The sequence below is a fragment of the Ambystoma mexicanum genome, chromosome 10 (assembly GCF_040938575.1).
Source record: "Ambystoma mexicanum isolate Mex_15411 chromosome 10, UKY_AmexF1_1, whole genome shotgun sequence".
NCBI lineage: Eukaryota > Metazoa > Chordata > Amphibia > Caudata > Ambystomatidae > Ambystoma > Ambystoma mexicanum.
The window spans coordinates 680293402-680316228 of record NC_090932.1 but is presented as its reverse complement, the minus strand read 5'-3'; the positions used below and the strand labels follow the sequence as shown (position 1 = coordinate 680316228).

General features: G+C 45.5%; 1 protein-coding gene across 3 annotated transcripts in view; it reads right to left on the bottom strand.

The window, feature by feature from the left end:
• The window catches only part of ATR (ATR serine/threonine kinase), a 1676349-nt gene that overhangs the window by 306017 nt on the left and 1347505 nt on the right, over window positions 1-22827 (bottom strand). For all 3 annotated transcript variants that reach the window (XM_069618270.1, XM_069618272.1, XM_069618271.1), the window contains one exon: window positions 14775-14975. In XM_069618270.1, the coding sequence (XP_069474371.1) occupies window positions 14775-14975 (201 nt within the window). The remainder of the gene's footprint in view (window positions 1-14774; window positions 14976-22827) is intronic.

Here is a 22827-nt window from a genome sequence, read left to right as displayed (position 1 = left end):
CACTACACAGAAGCGAGTGTGTTTGGGGGCAATCCCTTCCCGCTCCCAGGTACGAATGGTGACAGACAATAGGACAGCCCACAGGGAGCTCTGACGGGCGCAGTACTATCAGTTACTGCTGACCCACATGACGAACCCCGGGTGGGAGTGAAGACAGGAGATAGAACATTTTCTTTTTTGGTCGACACAGGGTCTACAAAGTCCTGTATTAGGGAAGGAAGGTTCCTATTGTCGGGACAAAATAATGGACATGCAGGAATTTTCTGAGGGTTTTGTATCGCCTCCTTTCACCGAAGACTTACCTATCACTGTAGGGACACAGGAAGTGTGCGCACCTTTAATGTATTCATGAGACACCCTAGTGAACCTTTTGGTCTGGGACCTCAGGCCCAATCTGAATTTGACCATCTCATTCACAGAAGAAGGTATAGTGTGTTCTACCACAGGAACATACCACGCAAGGGCTGTAGCATTAACACAAGCACTGTGCAGTGACAATGCCCTGCAAGGCGTACCGCTCCATCTAGATTTGTACCTTTATGGGGTATCGATAGTGTTAGGATGGGTGTCAGGGATAAATGACAAGATTTGGCACACACCTGCTGCGTTTTATTCAGACCATCCGTCCCACAGGAAAGGGCGCTAGGTGCCATTATCAAGATATTTGGAAGCAGTGATCACCAAGGGAGATATTGTAATACTGTCTGGTTTTGACAAAGAAGAACTTGAATGGTGCACGTTTTTTAGCAATGACCCAACACAGAGATGGGGGGATGTTTCTGATGAACGGCTGTTTGAAGACACAGAAGATGGAGAGATGATATTTGAAATATCCGTACCCTGCCTGATAATTGTAGAGCACAGGGAAGTACACCACACCATGCACCTTGCAAAGATGACCACCACAGATGCAGAAGAATTTAGAGAGGGTGCCCAGTAAGTTATAGACCAGTGGCACCAACGATGTAGGACTGTTAATGTGCAAGCGGGCAGATCATATCAAATTGAAAACTGGTGCAGTGTTGCCCTGTGTAAAGAAGAATCCAATGTCAAAAGTGGCATAAGAGGGATATAAGACACCATTGTAGCTTTATGGCAGCAGGACATAATACAGCCATCAGAATCACCAAGTAAAACGGCCATATACCCTGTCAGAAAAGCAAAAGGGTCCTCTTGGAGGATGGTTCAGGACCTCTGCACATAGAACAACATTATAGAGGCAGAATTCCCAGTGGTCCCAAGCCCTGGCACCATCCTTTGTAACATCCCCACAGAGGCCACTCATTTCACTGTAGCAGATCTCAAGAATGCATTTTTCTGCATCTCATTACACCCAGAGTCCCAGCCCCTCACAGCATTTACCTACAGGGAGCAGAGATTTCAATACACTTGTTTGCCACAAGGGTATTTTGAATTCCCTAGCATTTTTAACAGTATTGCAAATGGACTTAGGAAACTTACAAGTACAGAGCACAGTGATTCAGTATGTGGATGATCCACAAGTGTGCAGCCCAACAGAAGAACAATGTAGTAAAGATTCAGAAAAGCTTTATTGGTAGAAAAGGGCTATAAACAGAAACTGCAGTTTTGCCAGCAAGCAGTTGTGTATTTGGGGACGAAAATATCATCAGCAGGAAGGAGAGCGACACCAGAAAGGGCAGCAGTGCAACACACACCACAGCCAAACAAATGCAACAGTTCCTAGGGTTATGCAACTACTATCGAGCAGGGATATTTGGCTATTCTACTCACACTAAACCCCTATTGCAAGGTTTGAAGGAAGGACAAAGTTAAGGGAGCAATTGCTTGGCAGATGAGATGATCCAATCATTTCAGGAGCTTAAAATGGGATCAATAATGCACCAATGTTAGCTAAACCAGATTACAAAAAGCAATTCTTCCTATTCTCACATTGTAATGGTCAAGTGATAATGGCTGTCCTCACCCAACTGACTTCAATGGGACATAAGCCTTTGGCTTATTACAGTAGGATGTGTGAACCAGTAATGCAAGGACACTTCCCATGTAAGCAAGCACTGGCAGCAGCAGCTTTTGCAATACAGAAATCATCCAGCATCACCATGGAATGCACGGTCACACTCTATGTAAAGCATGCAGTTTTTGGGTATCCGTAGAAAATGTTGAAAGAAAAAAAAAAGAATGTATGGCATAATTGGTCGAATTTCGGCTATATGAAAATTACATACAACCGAACAATTATGCCATATGTTCCCATTACAGCGAACAAGGGTAGCAGGGGTTGTGGGTGTGCCCCCGCACCCTTATTCGCTGTAATGCGATTGGGGATTGCTGGGGTGTCCTCTGCTTTGTGGAAAATAAAGAAATGGAAAAAAAAGGAAAAAAAAGGACCCTGCAGCGCCACTTCACGTCTACTTATGTGGAAGGAACTTGCATCGCATGGAGACAATGAAGTGTGCTGCCGTAAGGTAAGTAAGGGTGGGGGGAGGGTGGAAGGGGGCGTGAATTAATGACAGAGAGGGGCATACATGAAAATGTCCACAAGGAAATACGTTTAAATAAAGTTCGGGTTTTCCCACCGTGGACTTTCCCCTTTCGCCATTTTCAAGTACATTCACGTTTTTGCAATATTGGAAAAATCAAAATCAACTTTCACTACACGACGAGCATCAGGGCATGAGGTTATTTTGGCCAACCCCTCCATTCACATTGTCAGGTGCCACACTGTCAATCCAGCAACATACACTGCAGAACCAGATGACATAATGCATGATTGCGCTACATATGAAGCCACTACAGGTGACAGTATCGAGGTAAGGGAAGACACACTAAGGGAAGGAAAAGTACTCTTCATTAATGGTTCATCAACAATCGATCAGTGCACGGGGCAAAGGCAAAAGGGAGCAGCAGTGGTGAGCCCCGACTCAGGGAAATATAAGGAATTGGAAAAGGTGCTCCTACCATTACGTTATTAAGTGCAGGCAACTGTAGTAGTGGCCCTTATCGGAGCATTAGAATTGCCCATAGGATGTCCCACAATGATTTATTCAGATTCAACATATGTCATGTCTACAGTACATTCAGGTCTATCCAGAGGAGGTAGGAGAGTGCTAGAAAAAAATAAGATGTGCAACATGCAGCTCTACACTCGAGATTGACGCACTAGCACTCCTTACAGAAGTGGCAGTAGTTATGTGTGTAGCCCACACAATTGCTCATGGCAACAGTGCAGTAGACAAACCAGCAAAAGAGGCAGCCTACTCCGATATCCCAGATGATAGACAGTATCCCTTCCTTGAATTGTCACAACAACCAGTAATAAGTGCTAATCCTTACAATTCCCTTTCCCCTGACCGAGCTCATTTAATTACAAGCACAAGCTCCTGTGAGCGGTCAGTAATGCAAGGCTGACAACTGTTTGATGATTTATCCAAATATGCAATTTTATTCTAAAAATAAATGTAGTAAAATGGCTCACACTCCCTACTCTGATGAGGATTACCATGCCTAACCAAAGCTAAGGGAAAACATTCTACCACAGGATATCGGGACCCTTACACTAAGCAACAAATACACAAATAAAATATATGGCAACACATTCACAGTTTCTGAATAACCTGCCGATTTCCTTAGTGTATTCCCTTCCCCAGGATTCAAGGTCAACTCTGCTAAAGTTCAACCAAAGAAGGAAAAGTCTCAAATCAGTTTTTGATGTTTCAAAGTCAAAGTAAGGTTTGTTAACCAAAGTTCCAATGATAGCAAATCTCTTCTTCTTGGTGAAATATTCACTTTCACCAAATAGCACCAATGGTAATCCCAACCATGATGATTTGTCACCTTTTCAAGAAGACTCGCCACAGTTCAAAAGAAATGCAATATCCACAACTTTCAGTGATACACAGTTCTTGGTTAACAGTTAGTATTTCCTTAGTTATAGTTTTAGAATTCACAATGGTATATTTGTCAGGATGATTTCACATTGCTGCTGCTTCCGCTTCAACAACTCCACTTCTATTTAATTCACCTTTAGAAACGGTCACCTTTGTTTCACAGTACTCCAATTTGTTTAGGCTACTACATCTACAGACAACCAGATATACCACCATAGCTTCCGTACTTTGGGCTACTACTACAACTTTACTGATTTGTACTTCTAGATAGGCTTCAACAAGATATACTTTAAAGTACTTCCACACCTTAAAGTAGGCAAGGCACTCTTCCGCTGAATATCTTTCTTCAAAATGGGCAACCTCTTTGCCTTTCTTGTCTGTCACAATAACAACCTGGGTTTGCCTTGAAGACTCACTTCTCTCTGTCAATCACAGTCTTTAGCAATACAGGTTGTGCCAACTTCAAAACTGTCTTTACAAGCAGCCAGTTTAATTTCTCCAATTATACCTGTACCTTTCTGCCAGCTATCAGCCCAAGTAATTACCCAGAAGACTGTGTGCCACTCTCTTAGCTTCAGGTAATGCCTGCATACATGTATCGTAGGCCAGATGAACTGCTAGTAACTTCACAGCAATAGTTAGATTGCATTTTGACTCTGAGAAAGGCTATTTTCATGTTTAATACAGAGAGGCTCTTGGCTTGGGCAATGCTTGTTCTCTTCTTCAATAGTAGATACACTTTAACTTCTTGTAGATGAAAAGGTATGCCACGTTAAAGCAAAGCATAGAGTTCAGCCTTTCTTTAGGAATCACAGTTAGGCACACACAACCACTCTTTGATATAGTTTTCACGAGTCAAAGACTTCAACTATTGTTTTATCAAGATTAGGTATTTGGTAATGGCCTTTGCAGGGTTCACTCTTTTTAATTAGTGACATGTAACCACTCCTTCAGGTAGATACAGTCTGTTAAGGGTATAACAATGGGTCTAAGCAGCGTTTGCTCTCCATGCGAGTAAAAGGATTTACCTACTATACACGAGTGCTACTTTTCCATTGTTCATGTATAATAGCTTCAACAAACAACTCGCTTTAAATCACAAGCAAGTGAAGAGGGAACTGTTGCCTGCAATGTCCGTGCAAGGTATTAGAATGCCAGGCTTCACTCACCAGCTTCTTTAACAATTGCTCTGTGGATCGCACCGCTTCACCAACTTCTGTCAGAACTTCTACTGATTCTGGCTTCTTAGGGACCCGCACCCCTCCTCTCTGAAAGTGTCTTTGGTTCGGCCACTCATTTAAGGCACCCCTCTCGCTCCTGAGATCTATGGCTTGATAACAGCTCCTCGCCTCAGTCTCCAACACGTTTGCTGCACAGAAACCACCGCAATCAGGCTCACATGGGGAAAGACCGCTCTCCTGTATGCCTTCCACTGCGCAGCCACTGCACTTCAGAGTTTGAGGGAACAGGACCCTTTCAGAACAAGCAGGTGAAAGCTACTGTCTCGCTGTTCCGGCGTCCCTCTTTTTCTCCCACTTCTGTTTGGTTTGCCAGCTTCGTGCCTTCTTCTTTCTGCTACTACAACTCGCACTCCAGTCACAGTTCCAGCTCCTTCCAATTGCCTGCAACTGAGGGGGCCTTTTATGCCTCCCAAATTCCTGTAGGTGTGGGCTTTTAGGCTTAATAGCATGACTACTGCAACTGCAGCACTCCTGAGATTACGGGACTTGTAGTCTCCTTCAACAAAGTTATTTCTTTTAGGTAATTAATTGATTTTAAGGGTAGATTTATTTAGCTTATAGTCATTTAAAGATGAACACTTAGAATGTGTGGTTATAGAGGAAGACATCAGATTTAAGGCATTTTTACCCAATTCTCTTACCTTATACCTTTGGGAGTAAAGAGGGTGTTCATCCTGAAACGCTGTAAACGATCTTTCTGTTAACAAGGTTTATTCATAACAGAACTTGTACACCGGGTCACAGATGTTGTATTGTCAGGGACATTATAATGACAGTAGGCCATTCGGTGTTTTGGCACCCCAGAAAGGAACTTCCCTTATGAGGACAAATACAGTGTCTCATCCCACGGTATCTCCTCACCACCCTGGGACCTGTCTCCTCCCAGGGGATCCTCCCGCAGTACACCACCCCCAAGGTCAGATCAGGAAGCGTCTGCCTTTCCCAGGCCACCTCGGAGGAGACTTTAGGCAGGGCTTCATTGAGGGATCCATAGGATTCGTCACAATCCACAGCAAGAGAAGGAGCTCTGGGCAATGTGTCCCCCCCACAGATCTAATATGGAGACAAAATATTTCAGGGAAACCAGTGATGCCCCAAGAATTACTTACAGCTGCTCTCGAGGGGTGGCACTGCCCTACACACACAACCAAACAGTACATTGCAGTGGATTTATAGGAAGAGTGGTTAATTCCAAACCTTCAGGAACATGTTGATGATTTTATTTCCAATTGTACTTACTATGTGTCAAATTTTCCACCACGGTCGTACTCTCAGGATTCCGAAAGCCACATTGCTCTGCCCCTCAGGGCCTTTTTTGACATTTGCACATTGATTAGGTTGACATGGTTAACAGGTGCAGTAACCTCCGTTATTTAATTATTGTTGTATGCCCATTCTCTCGATGGCTTGAAGCAGGTCCCTGTGTTCACACCGACACCGAATCGGCAGCTACATTTCGAGTGTATGAAGTATTTCTCAGGTGGGGAATATGTGATGTCTTGTAATCAGATAATGGGACTCACTTTTTCAATAATATGTTAAAAGAGATCTTGGCTTTACTCGGCATAAAGGAGAGAGTGTGCTTCATTTACCACCCAAAGCCACCGGGATTCTGGAGTACTTAAACAGTTTACTAAAACAAAAGCTTTGCAAGTTATGTGATACTTTGAAGAAGAGCTGGCTACACTGTCTGCCACTCGCCTTATTTGCATTATGCAACCGGCCTGTTTCTGATCATCACCTTATACCGCATGAAATAGTGACTGGCAGGAGGCTGCACACACCACTCACACCCGCAAGCACAGCCTCTGTTGCACATAATTCTGCTGAAATTTTAGGTGATTAATTTGGGGGGTACCTGAGGGTACTAACAAAATCTGTCAGATTTATATCTCGCCAGAATGGGCCACACCAAACTGAGAATGCTTAACCAGTGACCGACTCATCGCAGCAGCAGAAGCAGGAATCGCCACAGCAACAGCCATTACAACAGTTCCCAGGTGATCAGGGATGGATAAGGTACTTTGTGCGCAAGTGGACAGACCCAAAGTCTCTGGGACCATTCAACGTCATCTATGTCACGCCTACAGCCTTCAATGTCGCTGGTAGGATGGCATGGATTCACACTACCGATGTCAGGAAAGAGAAGAGGTCTGCCCTCCCTAACAGCAGCAGGAAGAAGGTGGGTGGGGGGAATTATAAGATGAGTATCATTCCTTTAACTGTTTCAAAAGAAATACATTCTTTTGGGTGGTTCGACGATGACATTTCTCCACAGCCTCCAAAGACTATGGATAGTATTAGAATGCATATGTCTTACATTGTTTTCTTCTGACTCCTATCTTTATCTTTCTTCATGGTCAAATTCATATGGTTTCTTTCTAGGGGTGAGTCCAATAATGATATTAATATTGTAAATATGCCAGTGAATATTAGTGGTTCCATGACTAGAATTAAAAGTATTTTAGCTAGATCTAAGGATGTGCATCACCATGTTGATGAGAACATGTGGTATCGCCACATGAGGTCAGTGAGAAGAGAGAAATCGAGCAAACCCTGTTTTGCTTGTTCATTGATCGCTAATGCAACAGCCACTCTTAGAATGTTTACACTGCAAGAAATACCACCCCAGGTAGACCAGTGTTTAGTGCACCTAACCTTAAGTAGGGTGCAAGGGCTGATTCAGGGACACAAAGTTCAAGTACAGTGGGTAGAATGGGTAAAATTTAAAACAATGATACATCAAAACAATTACATTAAACTGTAAAAGATGACAGAGAAGGATAGTTTGAAAAGTGTTACACTCAGCTATCAAACAAATGGAGGGGAAGTATTGGGTTGTTTTTATGGTACCACCCATATTCCGATGTTCTGATGAAGAAGGGCAGGAGCAGCTTCACTACAGAAAAAGACGGCGATTACAGTTAAAAGGCACTGTTGTCTATAAAATCAAATGGCTGATTGGGTGCAAAGCAGGAGGGATGTTTCGATTGCCACAGAGTGCAGTACTACAAATAAATGAAACTTGTTCTGCTGTCTGGGAAAAATAGGTCAGGTCCTGGATGTGGCTCAATCAATATTAACCCCAGACAAAGATCATTGTACTTACACGATTTTCCTTGTGTTTCAGAGGCAACTGCACTGTGTGTGTGGGCACTAACAAATTGTGTGACAAGATGATTGCTCTCCCAGACATCCAAGGAGGTACAGAAACACTCCTGGACATTTATTGGATCTATGGTGGGATGGCTTCTGTGAAATTACCCACATCCCGGAGAGGATTATGTTCAGTGGCAACGATACATGCCCCCGTGTTCGTGATCCAGCTGGTAACGTGAAAGCAATTAGCAAGCAACCTATGACAACGCCTGTGCCCTTAATCATCAGCCGGGGGGGTGGGGGGGACAACACTCTTTGGACATACAGCGCCACCGCTGTAGCAACTACCTGTCCCAGGAATCTAGCAACAAGCTCATTTATATACCCGATAAATACAGATTATTTAGCAAAGCCGAAACCTGTTTTGCCTAAATGTTCACTCTTGGGGTACAAAAAATAGCCAAAGTCAAATGGCTTCAGATTACACGCTGGGAGTTGATAAAACTGGTTAATGAAATAGAAATGAGAGCAATTAGACTGACCACTCTTCAAAACCGCTACATTTTGGATTTATTAACTCCAATGGAAGGTGGCGCATGCGCAAAGTTGGGAACTTCTTGCTGCACTTGCTGCACTTATACACCTTCCAACGACGCAGACAATGTAACACTTACCCAGGCAATACATGCAATTCACAATTTGCATACCAAAATGAAAAAAGAGGGTTGGAATAAAGAAGATGATTGGACCATGCCATTGTTTTCATGGGTGCTGTGATGAATCCCAGGATGCCGTTGCTGCATCCCTGGGTGGAGCCCCTTTCCATGAGTCCAGGGAGGTGAGGCTGCTACCCGATAGTCCCCATGGAGTTGGTAAACGGCGGGAGGATCTCATGGGGAGGGAAACCCCCTATAGGACCAGTGATGAATATTCGGGGAGAACGCGGTATACACCTAAAACCCACCCCTCTCCTTCAACCCCACCATCTCTATCTCTATTATCATCTTCTGTGTGTTTCTATAGAACTACAGAGATAGAAACCACTGAAATGAGGAAGAATAGACAGGAGTTTAAAGAACTAGTGTTTGACACCACCAAAACGAGGAAGAGCTGCAGATCCCAACCAAATGGATTGCAGAACCAACATGAGCGGTCTAGACAACAGGGACCAAGTAAGACAAACCTAAAGTTAAAAGCAAGGAAGGACTACCAGAAAGGGTAGATTCTCCCCAGATGAGCAGAGAGCCTTGAAGCCATCCGCGTTGGGACAGAGAGGAGGATGCCGACCAGGACACAGAGGCAGCGATTCTTGTCGGCCTGCAGTTGGCAGACCAAAGGGAAAGCTGGAGGGACGAGGGCAGGTCCAAGGCCAGCTCTCAAACTACATGATTGAGGAGGGAGACTCCAACCGGCCAGCCTCTACCGCTGTGGACCCACTGCAGAGAGGATCCCGTGGGACAGAAAGAATGTGGGGAACAGAACTGAGTTACAGGGACGCTACTTACCCGACGAGAAGTCCAGTAACCAGGATCTGGACCCATTGCTTCAGAGCTACCGCAGAGAGAAGCCTGTGAGAGAGAAAGAACGTGGGGAACAGAAACAAGTAACAGGGATGCTCCTTACCTGACGAGAAGTCCGGTAACCAGGGTCTGGGACCCACTGCTGTGGAGCCACTGCAGAAAGGGAAAAACCAGAGAGAAGACACAGAAAACCGAAAGGAGCTGCAGGAGTGCTCCAAACCTGCAATGAAGACCTAACAACAAACCTGAAGGTAACAGGGTTGTTGGGAAAGGAGGAGAAACCCAAGAAGCCCAAGAATCGGGGTCTGGGACCCCCACCAAATAGGAAGAGAAGTACATTCCCTCTTCCTCTGCCCAGTACCTGCTAGTGGAGTGAACCAGGTCTGGTAACAGGGGCCTGGGACGTGCACGCCATATCAGCCTGAGTAAGGCCAGGGTAAGGGAAACATTCCCCCATCAGTTGGGTTTGAACTTTATTTTGAGGACTCTCAACTCTATACCTTGAAGCCTAGATCTCATGTCCAGAAGATTGCTCTTTGGAGCCAAGGGAACTTACTACTTCTTCAGTTTAGTTTATGGTGCAAGGGAATGAGTTCGGATTCTGACATAGGACGGTGGACATTTTACTTTGGACATTCTAACACTCATTTGAATTTTAGTTGAGGCAGGGGAACCCAGACTCCTCTTAGAAATAGGGCAAGAAAGGATTTTCATTTATCTCTTTAATAAAATTCTATACCAACAAACATGCCAACACTGTGTCAGAGTCCTACTTCTCTACCCTCACAGTGCCCACATGTATGAGTACCCTTGAAAATATTTTTTGGTCAAGAAAAAGTGGGGAAGGGCATTCCAGCTGCAGTAGTACGATCCGAATTGGGACTAATAGCAATTAATGCAAAGATCATTTGGAACACCTTGGCAATCTTTCGAAAAATAATTCTGCCCAATTGTACACCGCAAATGAAAATTCTCCATGATCAAGAGAACAAACAATCGAATTCAGTTTTTTCAGCTTGGTTAAAACAATTCCACCAAATTTTGGCTGATATAAACAGTGATAAGACCATCCTGGTTGAAAATCCAGATGCTGAAAAGAAGAAATTGTGGGAACATGATTGGATAAACACTGGTATGAGCAGAGCAAAATATTCGCTAATGAAAAATGTTCCTCTGGAAGGAAAAGCCTACAAATCTCTGAATGAATACCTTGAAAAATGTCCAAATAAACAAAAAAGAATACTCCTCATGAAATTCAGACTGAACCAATTCAAAACAAAAGAAGTGATTATGCGTTGGCCTAAATATAAGAGGCTCGATCCAAAGTGTAGGTTTTGTAACCATCATGAAGAAAATATTAAGCATCACATTCTTATCTGTAACACTTTTAAAACAATAAGAAAGACACTATTTGAAGCAATTGTGGCAGAAAAAGCTCACCACACAATGGAAGAATGGTGGGAAGAATGCTTCATGGAAGCAAACAAAAAGTTTACCTATGCCTTGACACTTCTTCTAAAAGAAATCGAAGAAGAAATTACTAAATCCAGTGTGTAATGGGGACTGAAATCTGTACTTCTTTAGGCTTTCCATCTATTCAAATAGTGTTTGACTGATTTTCATTTTATTATAATTGGAGCGATGTTTTCGTCATTCATGATGCGTTTGTTTGTAATTGTGTAAATGTGTGAATTTTATTTTAAGACTTGTTTTTTTTAAAGGTTTGTATAAACCAATAAAAAAATATATATATATATTTTCAAGCTGCCGATTCATGTTTTGCTGATTTTTCTCTTCTGCACTGCTCAATTGATTATGGGATGCTCCAAAAGGATCATGTCTAAAACCATGCCCATGTTACTCGCACTGAAATCTGTCAATGACACTCCCCTTTTGAAAAACGTTCACACACAAACATAAAAGTGCACTGGTGGGAGCAACCTCACATGGTTATACTAGAGAATCCAATTGGTCCACCAGGAACTTGCCTCGATCGCCCGAATGACCCTGAAAATTACACAAATGTACAAATTAGACTGGATTAAAAAGGTACCATATCTAGGGCCATTCACACTTGTACAGGACTGAAGCAGGGATGCATTTTGACCCCTGCCTCTTGTGTCGGATGTAGAGGAACATCTCAAAGGTAAATCATTGGCTTCCCCGAACAGAGATCTAAACCATTTCACCTATCTTTCGTATACAGATGATTTCCTACTTTTGGATTTAACACCCATAGGTCTGCAGAGACTAATCCCAGCGCTTGCCGAATATACAGATGTAAACTCCCTAAAAATAAACGTTGCTAAAACGAAGATCCTGACCATAGCTAAGTCTTTTACATGGCATCTAAATTCAAAGAGTTTGAAGACTGTAGGGAGTGTTATATATTTGGGGTTTCTCACTGTAGGTAAACAATGCAAGAGGAATCACCATGATTGGTTAATGACTAAGGCCACAGTTATGGCATCACAGATGGTTTCAATCAAATTGAAGTACTGCAGATATTCCCTAACTACCTTGGTTACATTTTATGAAGGCAAGGTTGTTCCCAAGCTTACTTATGGCAGTGAAGTTATACAACCTTGGACTGTGGACACCTTGCATAAAATATAGTTATATTTGGTGACGAGCGTTAAGGATTCCTAAAGCTGTGCCACCGCTGCTGTTAGCTTTGAGCTGGGAATTAACTCACTGGCGTATAGAGCTAAATGGAAGTACTTGCAGACTCGATATGGAATTTTAAATCTTCCTCTGGGTTCCTTATACACTGATCTTGCAGTAGCAGTGTGTAACGGGGAGAATTTGGCATTATATGCTTTTTTGGGCTACTGCAGAAATGTTTTGTCAGATATTGGTCGATCTGCAGTTCAATCCAGGCAGGGTGAAAACAGTCTTGCAACAATGGGACTGGATGAAAACCTTAGAAGCTTGTCAGTTTTAAGTCCTTGAGAATTTTGAGGTTTGAACTGGGAGTTTTGGCGCATCATCTTAACCTATTCCCACGTTCTTTTGCAAGAATTCTGTGGATTTCTATGAAATCTATACTTGACGGGTAAAATTATTAGGAGGCGCAATCCACACATGACTGGTATAGGTTACTGTAGATTTTGTAATAACCGGGGAGAGATGGAGTCAATGAAGCACATTATTATATATTGTCCAAATTTGTCATCAAGATGATCAATAATATTTAAAATGTTCGTGCACTCCCAGTCATTTGTGGAAAGTGAATATCTGTGGCAGAGATGCCTGGTGGGGAAATCTACTTCATTATTTATTTATTTGCATTTTGAAAGTGCTCACACAGCCCGCGGGCATCGAGGCACTATTATAGGAATTGTTTTTTTGGTCAGTTCAAGCAATTTCATAGATGGCACAATAAATACTCCCAATCATAGAAAGGGTTCAAGGGTTTTCATTTGTTTCTCAATGGGCCCTATGGTGGTCCCTCCCTCTCTCATTTAGTAACGCGTCTCCTCCTTAACCTAGACATCCCTGATCCCAGGCAATTATGTAGCAATTCTTTCACCCTTAGTACACTATCCACTAAATGAGCTGCAATGTCTACCTAAAGGCATGTGGCCTTATCCAACTAAGCCCCCTCTCGGACTTCCTAGCTTTTCTTACTCTCTCCTGGCATTATAATTGCAAGGGGTGTGGGAGTGTGCCTTACAGACACTCTACTTGATTTGGTCTTTCTTCTAGTACCCTCACATTTTCCTCTTCCTCTCCTTACCTTTGACTACTCTCCTCTTCCAACTCCATCCGCCCCAACTCACTTCCCTCTACTCCTCTGTCTCTTTAATGTGTCACATGTCTTAAAGGCCTCGCCACAAATCCCACCTTCACTCCTTCCTCATCAACATTATTACTCCCTCCACCCTACAACTCAACCCACCCACTGCACAGACAAACTCCTTTCACTCAGTCTCAAATACTTCAAATTCACTCCTTAAACTACTTCACCGACACACCTGCTACACTACCAGGCACATTCACATTGCAGTACCACTTCCACTCACTAAAGAATACCTTACCGCATCAAGAAATTGCCTCTACACCGAGCCGCTCCTGCTGGTCTCTTGGTGTGGCACCTTGTCTGACCTCACCCGCACCACCCACAACATCCCGTTTCCTGTCCTGCTCTTTATGCTCCCCTCTTGTTTGAATTGGTTCGCTTTCCAAGGGCCAAACTGGCCCTATCGTCTCAACGTGTGAAGAACTGGTGCAATGTTCTTGCTCGTGTTAGGGGGTTCAAGTTCCCCTAAGGTAAGGGTTTGTGGCCCTTTATTCAGTCACCGGTGGTCTAGGACTTTGCCGTGCCGCTTCACATAAGCAGCTCTTTTCCCAGAGGCCTCTCGCTCTCCAAGTCGGCCGCTGGATGATGGGCTATGCGGGCTGCAGGGGGATTGTTCACACATGGCTGAGCTTCCAACAATGGCAGTCTTGCACAGAAAACGTGGGGCGCTGTAGGACTGCTTTCTCTCTGATGGTTCTTGTTGCATCATCAGCTCAGTATGTCGTTCCAATAAGAAATAGAAAAACTTTGGGAAGCATTTTGCTGGCAAGGCATGGCGTAAGACTAGCTTGTACTGCAACAATGCATACTGGCACAAAGAGGGGGCATGAATTAGGCCCCCCTCAACTGTCACAGTCATCCTGAGGGATCGGACTGGCTCTGGATTGCTCCCTGGTAGGCATCTCATTCCCGGTTTAGAGGAGTTCCCGTCCCCACTTGACAAGGCCAGAGTACACAGCCCTGAACATCTTAGGCCTTAAAATGTAATATTAATGTCACAAAAGCACTGGATGGCTTAAGGCCACCAAAACATATCTGCACCTATGCTTCAGAGAAAATCACACTTAGCAAAAGCAAATGTTAAACCTCATATAACACCGTAAATGTTGATTACCAAAATTGAAGGTATATTTGCACCTACAACCTGTAAAACTTCTGCTTTCAGTTTCAAAATAAAGGAAAACAGATTAATGTCCATGCTACAATACACAGTACATCTTGAATGTCTAAAATAGAACTATACCGTATCATCGAAGCCTGAGATATACGCCCATTGTCCAGGGAAGGGTTCATGGCTGGCATGGGTGCCGGGTGTGGAAGGCAGAGTAGGAATCATCACTGACTGTAAAGGAATGAGGATTTCACTAAATGTCGCTTCTTCCACCAGCCTCTTCAGTGGTTTAAAGTGAACACTCATGCTCAAGGTGCTACTGTTTCCATCAACCTAGACAAATCAAACACATTTTGTTCATTTGAAACAATATACAACAAATGATCTCCATTATTTGCAAGTATGTTTTGTTATCTTTCCAAAAAGAAATTAGAAGAATATTGGTCACCCTGAGTTACCTGGGGGCAACCAGACGTGGACTCCCTGCTCACTGTGCTCAGAGAGGCAAAGCTTCACCTCACTGATGAGGCCCAACAAGGCTGAAACACGTGTATGGGGTTGCTTTTGGTACTCTTGTTCAGAGAGGAATTGCCATAGCATTTCGGTGCTGGACTGCCCATGGGGGCGGGACAAAGACTGATATGCAAATGAATATTTCCCATCTGTGAAAAGCACAGTGAGCAAAACGCGTGTGCTGCAAACTCTCACCTCAGAACAGGTTATCATGCCATGTTCTTTCTGGAGAGGAGCGCCTGCTACCTTTTTAGAATATTAAATAAATGAATGTCTGCGAGGGACCATATTTATTAATGCCACCAACTTAAGGTCACGCAATGTAAAGCAATAATACAATACATGAAATGCTAACACTAGTATTCAATCATGGTCTTTTAGAATGTTATTTCAGGCCAGCGCCATTTCCCAACCTTTAATGTAGGCGCCACTGGATCCCAACAAACAAATAACAGTGGTGACCAGAATGCAGAGTTTAGTCATATACTCTGGCATAATCGTGGAGGGCAACTAGATATCTCAGTGGGCAAGGGAACGCAACCAGCTATGTGGTGCATCCCTTGGAGGTGGTATAGGAGGAATCCCCCAGAGCGCCCCCAGTTCTCTCTTGGAAGACCCATCATTTACCCTGCAATCACCCCTGCATGGAGAACTGTAGCATAAAGCATATCAGGAAATGTATTTCATGAGAATGGAGGGAAAGTACCACGCAGTTTCGAATCCAGAGGGAAGAGGTGTTGGTTGAAGAAAACCAGAGAAGTTCCACCCTAGAGATGATGTGCTAAAGAGAAAACTTAATCAGGGCTTAATCGCCAAGTATGTTCTTGGAGTAGGACTCTGAGCCGAGTACACCTTTGCTGTGCAAGGCCCTGAGTGGATCAAGAACTGGAGACCTAGGAAAAGTGCAGGTCGAAAAGCAAAAAGCACCCCGGGCACTTGTGCACTCCACAAACTGAACCTGAGTGAACAAACACAGTTTCTGGAGAACTTGCCAGCCAGAGTGTAGTGACGCCATTATACCCATTCCTGATCAAGAAGGCGAATAGGCTCTCTGAGCCTTTGAGCTGCTGGGGCTTGGGCATTAGCCCAGTAGAATCATTGAGGAAAACACAATACCTGAATATACTTAAGTAGACATCTACCTGGGGAACAGGTGGAACCGTGAAGCATATAACAATTGCATGAAATATGCCCATCAATCCAAACTCTCATTGGAACAATTAGTGCCCCAGCCAGCATATAAAAAGTGGCACATGCTACCAAGTAGTGTGAGCAAGGACAGTGTTCTACACAGTTGGTGTTTTACCCGTGAGAGACGCAGGAGCGGGAGAGGAGGTGGTGGTCAAGACAAATAAGTCACACACGGAGTTGAGAAGGAGAGAAGAGAGTAAGGAGCTTTGTCAGGGCCTTAACCCAGAACCTGGCAAGAGGCACAGGACACTAAAGGGAAGGCGCAAGAGAGCAGCCTGACGGTGGGCTCCAAAGTCACCAGAGTTTTAAAGAAGTCTGCACCTGCGTGTAGCTGACAAGAGCCTATGTCTCATGCGCAGGAGGACCACCTTTGGCTAGGAAGTTCTACTTACAGTATCCCGAAAGGGACCAGGTATGGAGAGGAAAATTTGGCAGAGGAAGCGCCCAGGGCAAGAAGCATAAACCACATGGTCCTGGCTGGATAAGATTCAAAGGAACCCCGAAGGCAAAAGGGGAAAAGCTGACAGTTCTGGCCCATAGAAACGTCTGAGGAGATTCCTCTGTGTAAGAGGGATAATCTGAATGGTCTAACCCTGGCGGAGTGTGTCACACAGTAACAGAGTTGTGGTCGACAGCTCTTAGTTGGGATTATCTGCCAAAGACAATCAAGGAAGTGTGCCATGAAAGTTAAAACTCTTGAGGCTGTGTGCACTGAACAACACTTTACTGGGTGGAGATGCCTGAACACAGTGTGGATTAGAATACACAAAATGGACTACAATATATGTATTCACTAACAATGCTCCTTTATTATTCAAAATGCAAAACAAAAGTAAAGTCTGTTCAATGTAACAATGCAGATTAAATGAGAAGTATGACATCTTGTTTCACATGGGCCATAAATAACATCAATAGAATGTGCCATTTCACTACCTCATACCACAAGCATGCATCAAAGGAATGAAATTACAACCAAAATAACTTATGAAAGTTTTGCAATTCATAGATTATGCTTCCGAAAATACAAATAAGTAGCTTCAAGATCTTGCTTGCAATCAACCAAATTGTTGTTCAGAGTATCATCTAAGCTGAGCAGGTTTATTTTTGGGTTACTAAACCCATTACTCAGAAATGTGTCAAATCACCCCAAAACTCAAATAAAATAAATAAAACATATCAAATAAAAACTTGAATACATTATCATTTATTCTTCATACCAATGCAACATTGAGGTCAAATAGAGAAAAAACACAACAGGACAAAATGGACACGTAGCTGAATATTACCCTAATATGATTCAGGTACTCAAACACCTTAGGTCTTCCTCCTTCTCAATTTGTTGGGAAAGGCTTCCTCCCACACCAGACTGGGCCACAAACCTGCTACACAGATGGTGCTTTGCAGCAGCAATAAGCAATGAGCTCTACAACCCCACCATTATGCAGCTGGTAGGCTATGATACCCTAGGCAAAAATGCCCCAACTGCTAGTTTTCAAATTTTACAACAAGTAAAAATAAAAATAACACTAATATACTTGCACAAGGTAATATCTGGCTGGGAGTTAAGGAAGGAGATTCACTGTCATTTCTTTTTACTCTTATTTGGCTTTCTTTCCTTCCCAAAGTAATGGAAACAGGTAGCACAGAAAAATATATTGATGGGGAGGACGTGCAGCATATGGCAGGTAGTTTCAAGCAAATAGGTTATACGACACGTTCTGGTCGAAAGAAGCATCCCGATCAAAAGAAGCATTCCACTTGTAGGAGACATCCAGGGAATACTGCTTGCACAACACAACAGGAGTAGCCCCGCAGAACTTCGAGATGGGCACATGCCTTTGGAAGGCTACCAATGTTGCCTTAGATCTGATGGAATGTACATGGGATTCTCCAAAGTAGGAAGAACATGTAGGATGTATACCTTAGCAATGCATAGACAAATACATCTGGCAATAGTGTCCTTAGCAGACTTGAGTCCAGGTGAAACTCCACTGCGAGTGACAAAAGGATTATCAGACATGCATAAATGCGGAGTAATGTCTAAACTGAATTTCATTGATCTTGCCACATCCAAATAGTCTGTTCTCCAACTGAAGGCCTGCTTAGTCAGAGAACCACAAAGCCAAGACTGAAAAACAAAGCAGATACAAATGAAAATCAAAGAGGACCTTAAAGATGAAGGATAGAACTGCCCTAAGACCCATCTTATCAGCAAGAAAAATGTCAAAGCTCTTTACATGATTAGGCCTGAGACCCGCTCATTATTCTGGCACAAGTGATTGCAACTAAAACAGTCTTCCAGTAACTTAGGCAAAGGCCACAGACAGCCATTATCTCAAATGGTCTCATCATCAAGGAAAATCCAAGTCTGATTAAGGGGAGGGTGGGGTAAATTTGAAGGAGGACGTCAAATGGTACCTAATAGCCTCACTCTGAAAAGATTTCTCCTCTGTTCAAATAGGCCTCAACAGCTTAAAGGCATGGTTTGCAGGAGACTGTCTATGATCGCAGTGCAAGGGTTGAGGTTATTCACCCAAGTCCAATGACAAAAGAGTATTCACTTAAATGTGTATGGTTTCCTCGTTGAATCTGCACACAATATGTACGTTGGGCCCAAAAATCCCCTCACAAGCATAAACTAGCACTTTAGCAACCAACCTCTCAATCTGAGCAATGGTAGGAGGCAGAGGAGGATCAACGTTTTTCCTAGGACAGAAAGTCTTCCTTCAAAGAAAGATCCAGAAATACCCTTTTCCGATAACAAGTAGTTCTGGGTACCAGAACTGGCACAAGCAGTTGAGTGATTAGAATCACAACCATATTCACCCTGTGCCAGAACTTTGGAAGAACCTTTTTTGATCAAAGGCAGCAGTGGGAAGGTGTGGATGAACTTATTGGACCAATCCAGAAAAAAGGCTTCAGGTAAATTATTTTCCTATACATGACACAAAGATACAACACTTGTGACTTGCTGCAAATACGTGTATTTGCTGGACTCCACGAAGCAAAACAATGTTCTCCAAGACCACTTGGTGGAGTTCCCAATTGTGATGGGAGTGACAGAGACAACTCAGTCTGACTGCCTCTGTGATTAGGAGACCCTGAACGTGCATCGCCACTGGACAAATGTTTGATGCAGACCAGGGCCAAAAGGTGGACTGCCACCAGGCACAGTGGGCAAACGGGAGAACTGTGGTATGTCAGAAGGAGTCAGACAAAGGGGTGGCATTTCAAAAACCACGTTATATTCAAATAATAAGAAAAGGACCTATCTTTCCCAATATCTAGAAGATTTGCCATACCCAACTGAATTTTAACTCGGGTGCTCGTTGTCAGGGTGGTTGTCAAACTAAAGAATCAGTCCTCTGTCCAAAACTATCCTACTCTGACCTACAACTAATGAAAGATATTCAACAAAAAGACATGAAGCCAGGAGAATGACTCCCTTCACCTGGTTCAACTGGTTCAGCCTTAAAGGGATTATTTCTGATGGTCTGCAGCAATAGTTCTGATAAGCCCTTGTAATTCCTCCCAGGGACGACTTTGGGCTGTTAAATGTCCAACAATTACTTTTTCTCAGCGTTGTATATATTCCTGGACTTTCTTTTGCTTCTCGTCTATTGCAACAAGGAAGATCACAAATCCCTCTGGTGAGGGAGACTATTCCTGTAGCAATCTTTACCCTTGATATCTCTCTTGCAACTATTGCGATGAGGGAGATTACTCCTGTGGCACTCTTCCCTCTTTCCCAACCCCTACCGGGTCTCCTGTTGCACATGTTACCTTCTTTCTGATGGGTGCACGTCACTGGTTCTTCCTGGGGTGTTGGTCTTGTTCGCTCTTACGAACGCTCTTCGCGTCACTCTCTTCATTTCCTGCTGCGCCGCTCTGGCTGTGCAGGCATCTTGACCGGTCAGTATCCGAGTAGTTGAAGGACCCTACCATCCAACTCTGTGAGGTCAGGCTACCGTCAGCTTTTCTCCAGCTTCTGCGTGGGTCGGGTCTCTGTCTGACTGACAGAGTGCTCTGCCGACTGCTCCAAGGTCCCCTTCTTTGCATTACAGGACCAAGAGGGGTTTGTGTTCACCAACTACGCGGACGTCACCCAGTGTGTCGTCCCCGTGGTGGGTACTCACTCATTGGATGAAGCTGAGCTCAATCGTGTGCACTTGTCCATAAAGGACTGGATGTTGAATAACAACCTTGCACTCAACAAGAGTAAGACTGAGCTCCTGATCATGGGTTCATCATCCTCACTGTCCAAGCTGGGCTCTTCTTATCTTCGCTTTCTACTTGGTGAAGTTATTTTAGTATCCTTCAAAAAGGTTAAAATCCTTGGGGCTGGAGGGGGCGCTGTTGCGCCGAAGCAAGATGGCCGCCTAACTGCGGAGCTCCGAGCTGGGAGAGCATACGACCACTTGAAAAGCACTCTTCTACGCTGGTTGTCCTCCCGTGTGCGGGCGGTGCTTCATCTTCAGCACATCCGCTGCACTCCCGCGGATTTCTGGCCCCCGCGGCCCCTCCTGTGGACCGTACTGCTGCCCTCCACTCTGCCGGGGTCTTACTACGCCTGGCTGCCCGCCCGCGGCTCCACCGGCTGCGGCTCTCCCATCCACGTCAGGACGCAGCGCAGCGGGCCGCTGTGGGGGAGGGGCACCAGAGCCTTCCTCGCCGGCCGGGCTGGCCGGTTCCCGCGCTCCATCCTCGGCCTCATCGCTTCTCCTGTGGACCACGCGCACCCTGCCTGGACCTGTTCCAACCTGTGTGGTCCAGCTCCTTCGGCGCCCGTGACGCCGAACTGCCTGGATCCCTGTCGCGGGCCGCGGGGAGCGGACCCCTCACCGCGGACACCCGCGTCTCTGCTCCGCTTACCGGCGGCGCCCCCCCTACCTGCGGCGCCCTTGACGCCGTACTGCCTTGCTCCCTCTCTCGAGCCGCGGGGAGCGGACCCCCCACCGCGGACACCTGCTCATCTGATACCTGCTTACCTGCGGCGCCCCCCCCCCCGGGGGGGCGCGCCCTCTCTGATCCGCGGCAAGGTAGGGGGGTTCGGGGGGGGGCGCTTGGTGTTGTTCCCATCTGCTGCGGGCCTGGACTGCGGCCAAGCCTACGGGCCGCACTTACCACGGTGCTGCCCCCTGCCCGCTCCTGTGGTCTCGGCCTGCACCGACCTTGGTCCCTGAGCCCCGGCGGACACTTATTTTGGGACACCACGGCTCTCTCTGGCCTCCATTTCACCTGCCCCCCTCCCCCCCCAACTCTGGATCTGATCACCTCGCTGGGCGGCCCTCGTTTAATTCCCCCCTCACCGCTACTTTTGGCCCACGAACAATTGGCTCTACTTACCAGCCGACCCACTACTAGCCAACTCCGTGGGCTCTCCAGCATTCCCAGGCTTCTGCTGGCGGCCGCCAATAACCCGGAGCATTCCTGGAGGAGGGGTCCTAACCCCCTACAATTACTGAGCTCCCCCTGCACACCATTGGCAGCCTCACTTCCGACCTACCCCACTGGTCCTGGACCCGGCGGTCTCACCCGCTATTCTCTATTGGGGACCCCCGGTTCTCCCCCAAACACATTCAGCTGCTCTCCATACCCTCCCTCCTCCCCACCTGGCCGCCTAACGGGTCGCCTATTGGAAGCCCTCCTGCCACACCCGCACCTGATCCTGGACACCAGACGCGTCCTATCGCCATGACCAAGGGAGCCGGCTCTAACAAGAGGCAGGCCTCGCTAAATATGTTTGCCAAAACTCCCTCCAAGCCGCTAGCCGAAGAGGCACCAGTCATCGCAACGCCCTATACCTCAGACGACTCGCAGAAAATGATGGAATACATGCGAGAGGGTTTTACTGCACTCCACACTAAGCTGGACGATATGAACGGGACCATCTCTTCCATAAAGGCACATATTGAAAAAACAGACAGCAGGGTCGCTGAGATCGAGACCAGGGTCAGCACCGCAGAGGACGACCTGGTCTCCCTTCGCACAGCTGTGACCACCCTGACCAGCCGGGTCTCTATGGTCGAAAAGAAAAACGACGACCTTGAATCCCGCTCCAGGCGGAATAACCTCCGCATTGTTGGCATTCCCGAGGACGATATCGGGGAGCCCATGGAGGACTACGTGGAACGCACCCTTTTGACCCTCCTGGATAGCCCCAACCTCTCGGCACAATTCGCAGTGGAGCGAGCTCACTGTTCTTTGGCCCCTAGACCCAGGCCTGGTGCCCCACCCCGCCCTATCATTGCCAGAATCCTCAATTTCGGTGACCGCGATGCCTTGCTCCGGGCGGCCAGGGCCAAGGGCGAGCTTCATCTTGGGGCTGCAAGGATACACTTGTATCCGGATTACTCTGTGGCTGTGCAGCAAGAACGTAAGACCTTCCTTGCGGTGAAGAGGAGACTCCGGGACCTAGGGGTCAAATACTCCATGCTCTTTCCCGCCAAACTGAGGATTGTACACTCTAATCAAACACACT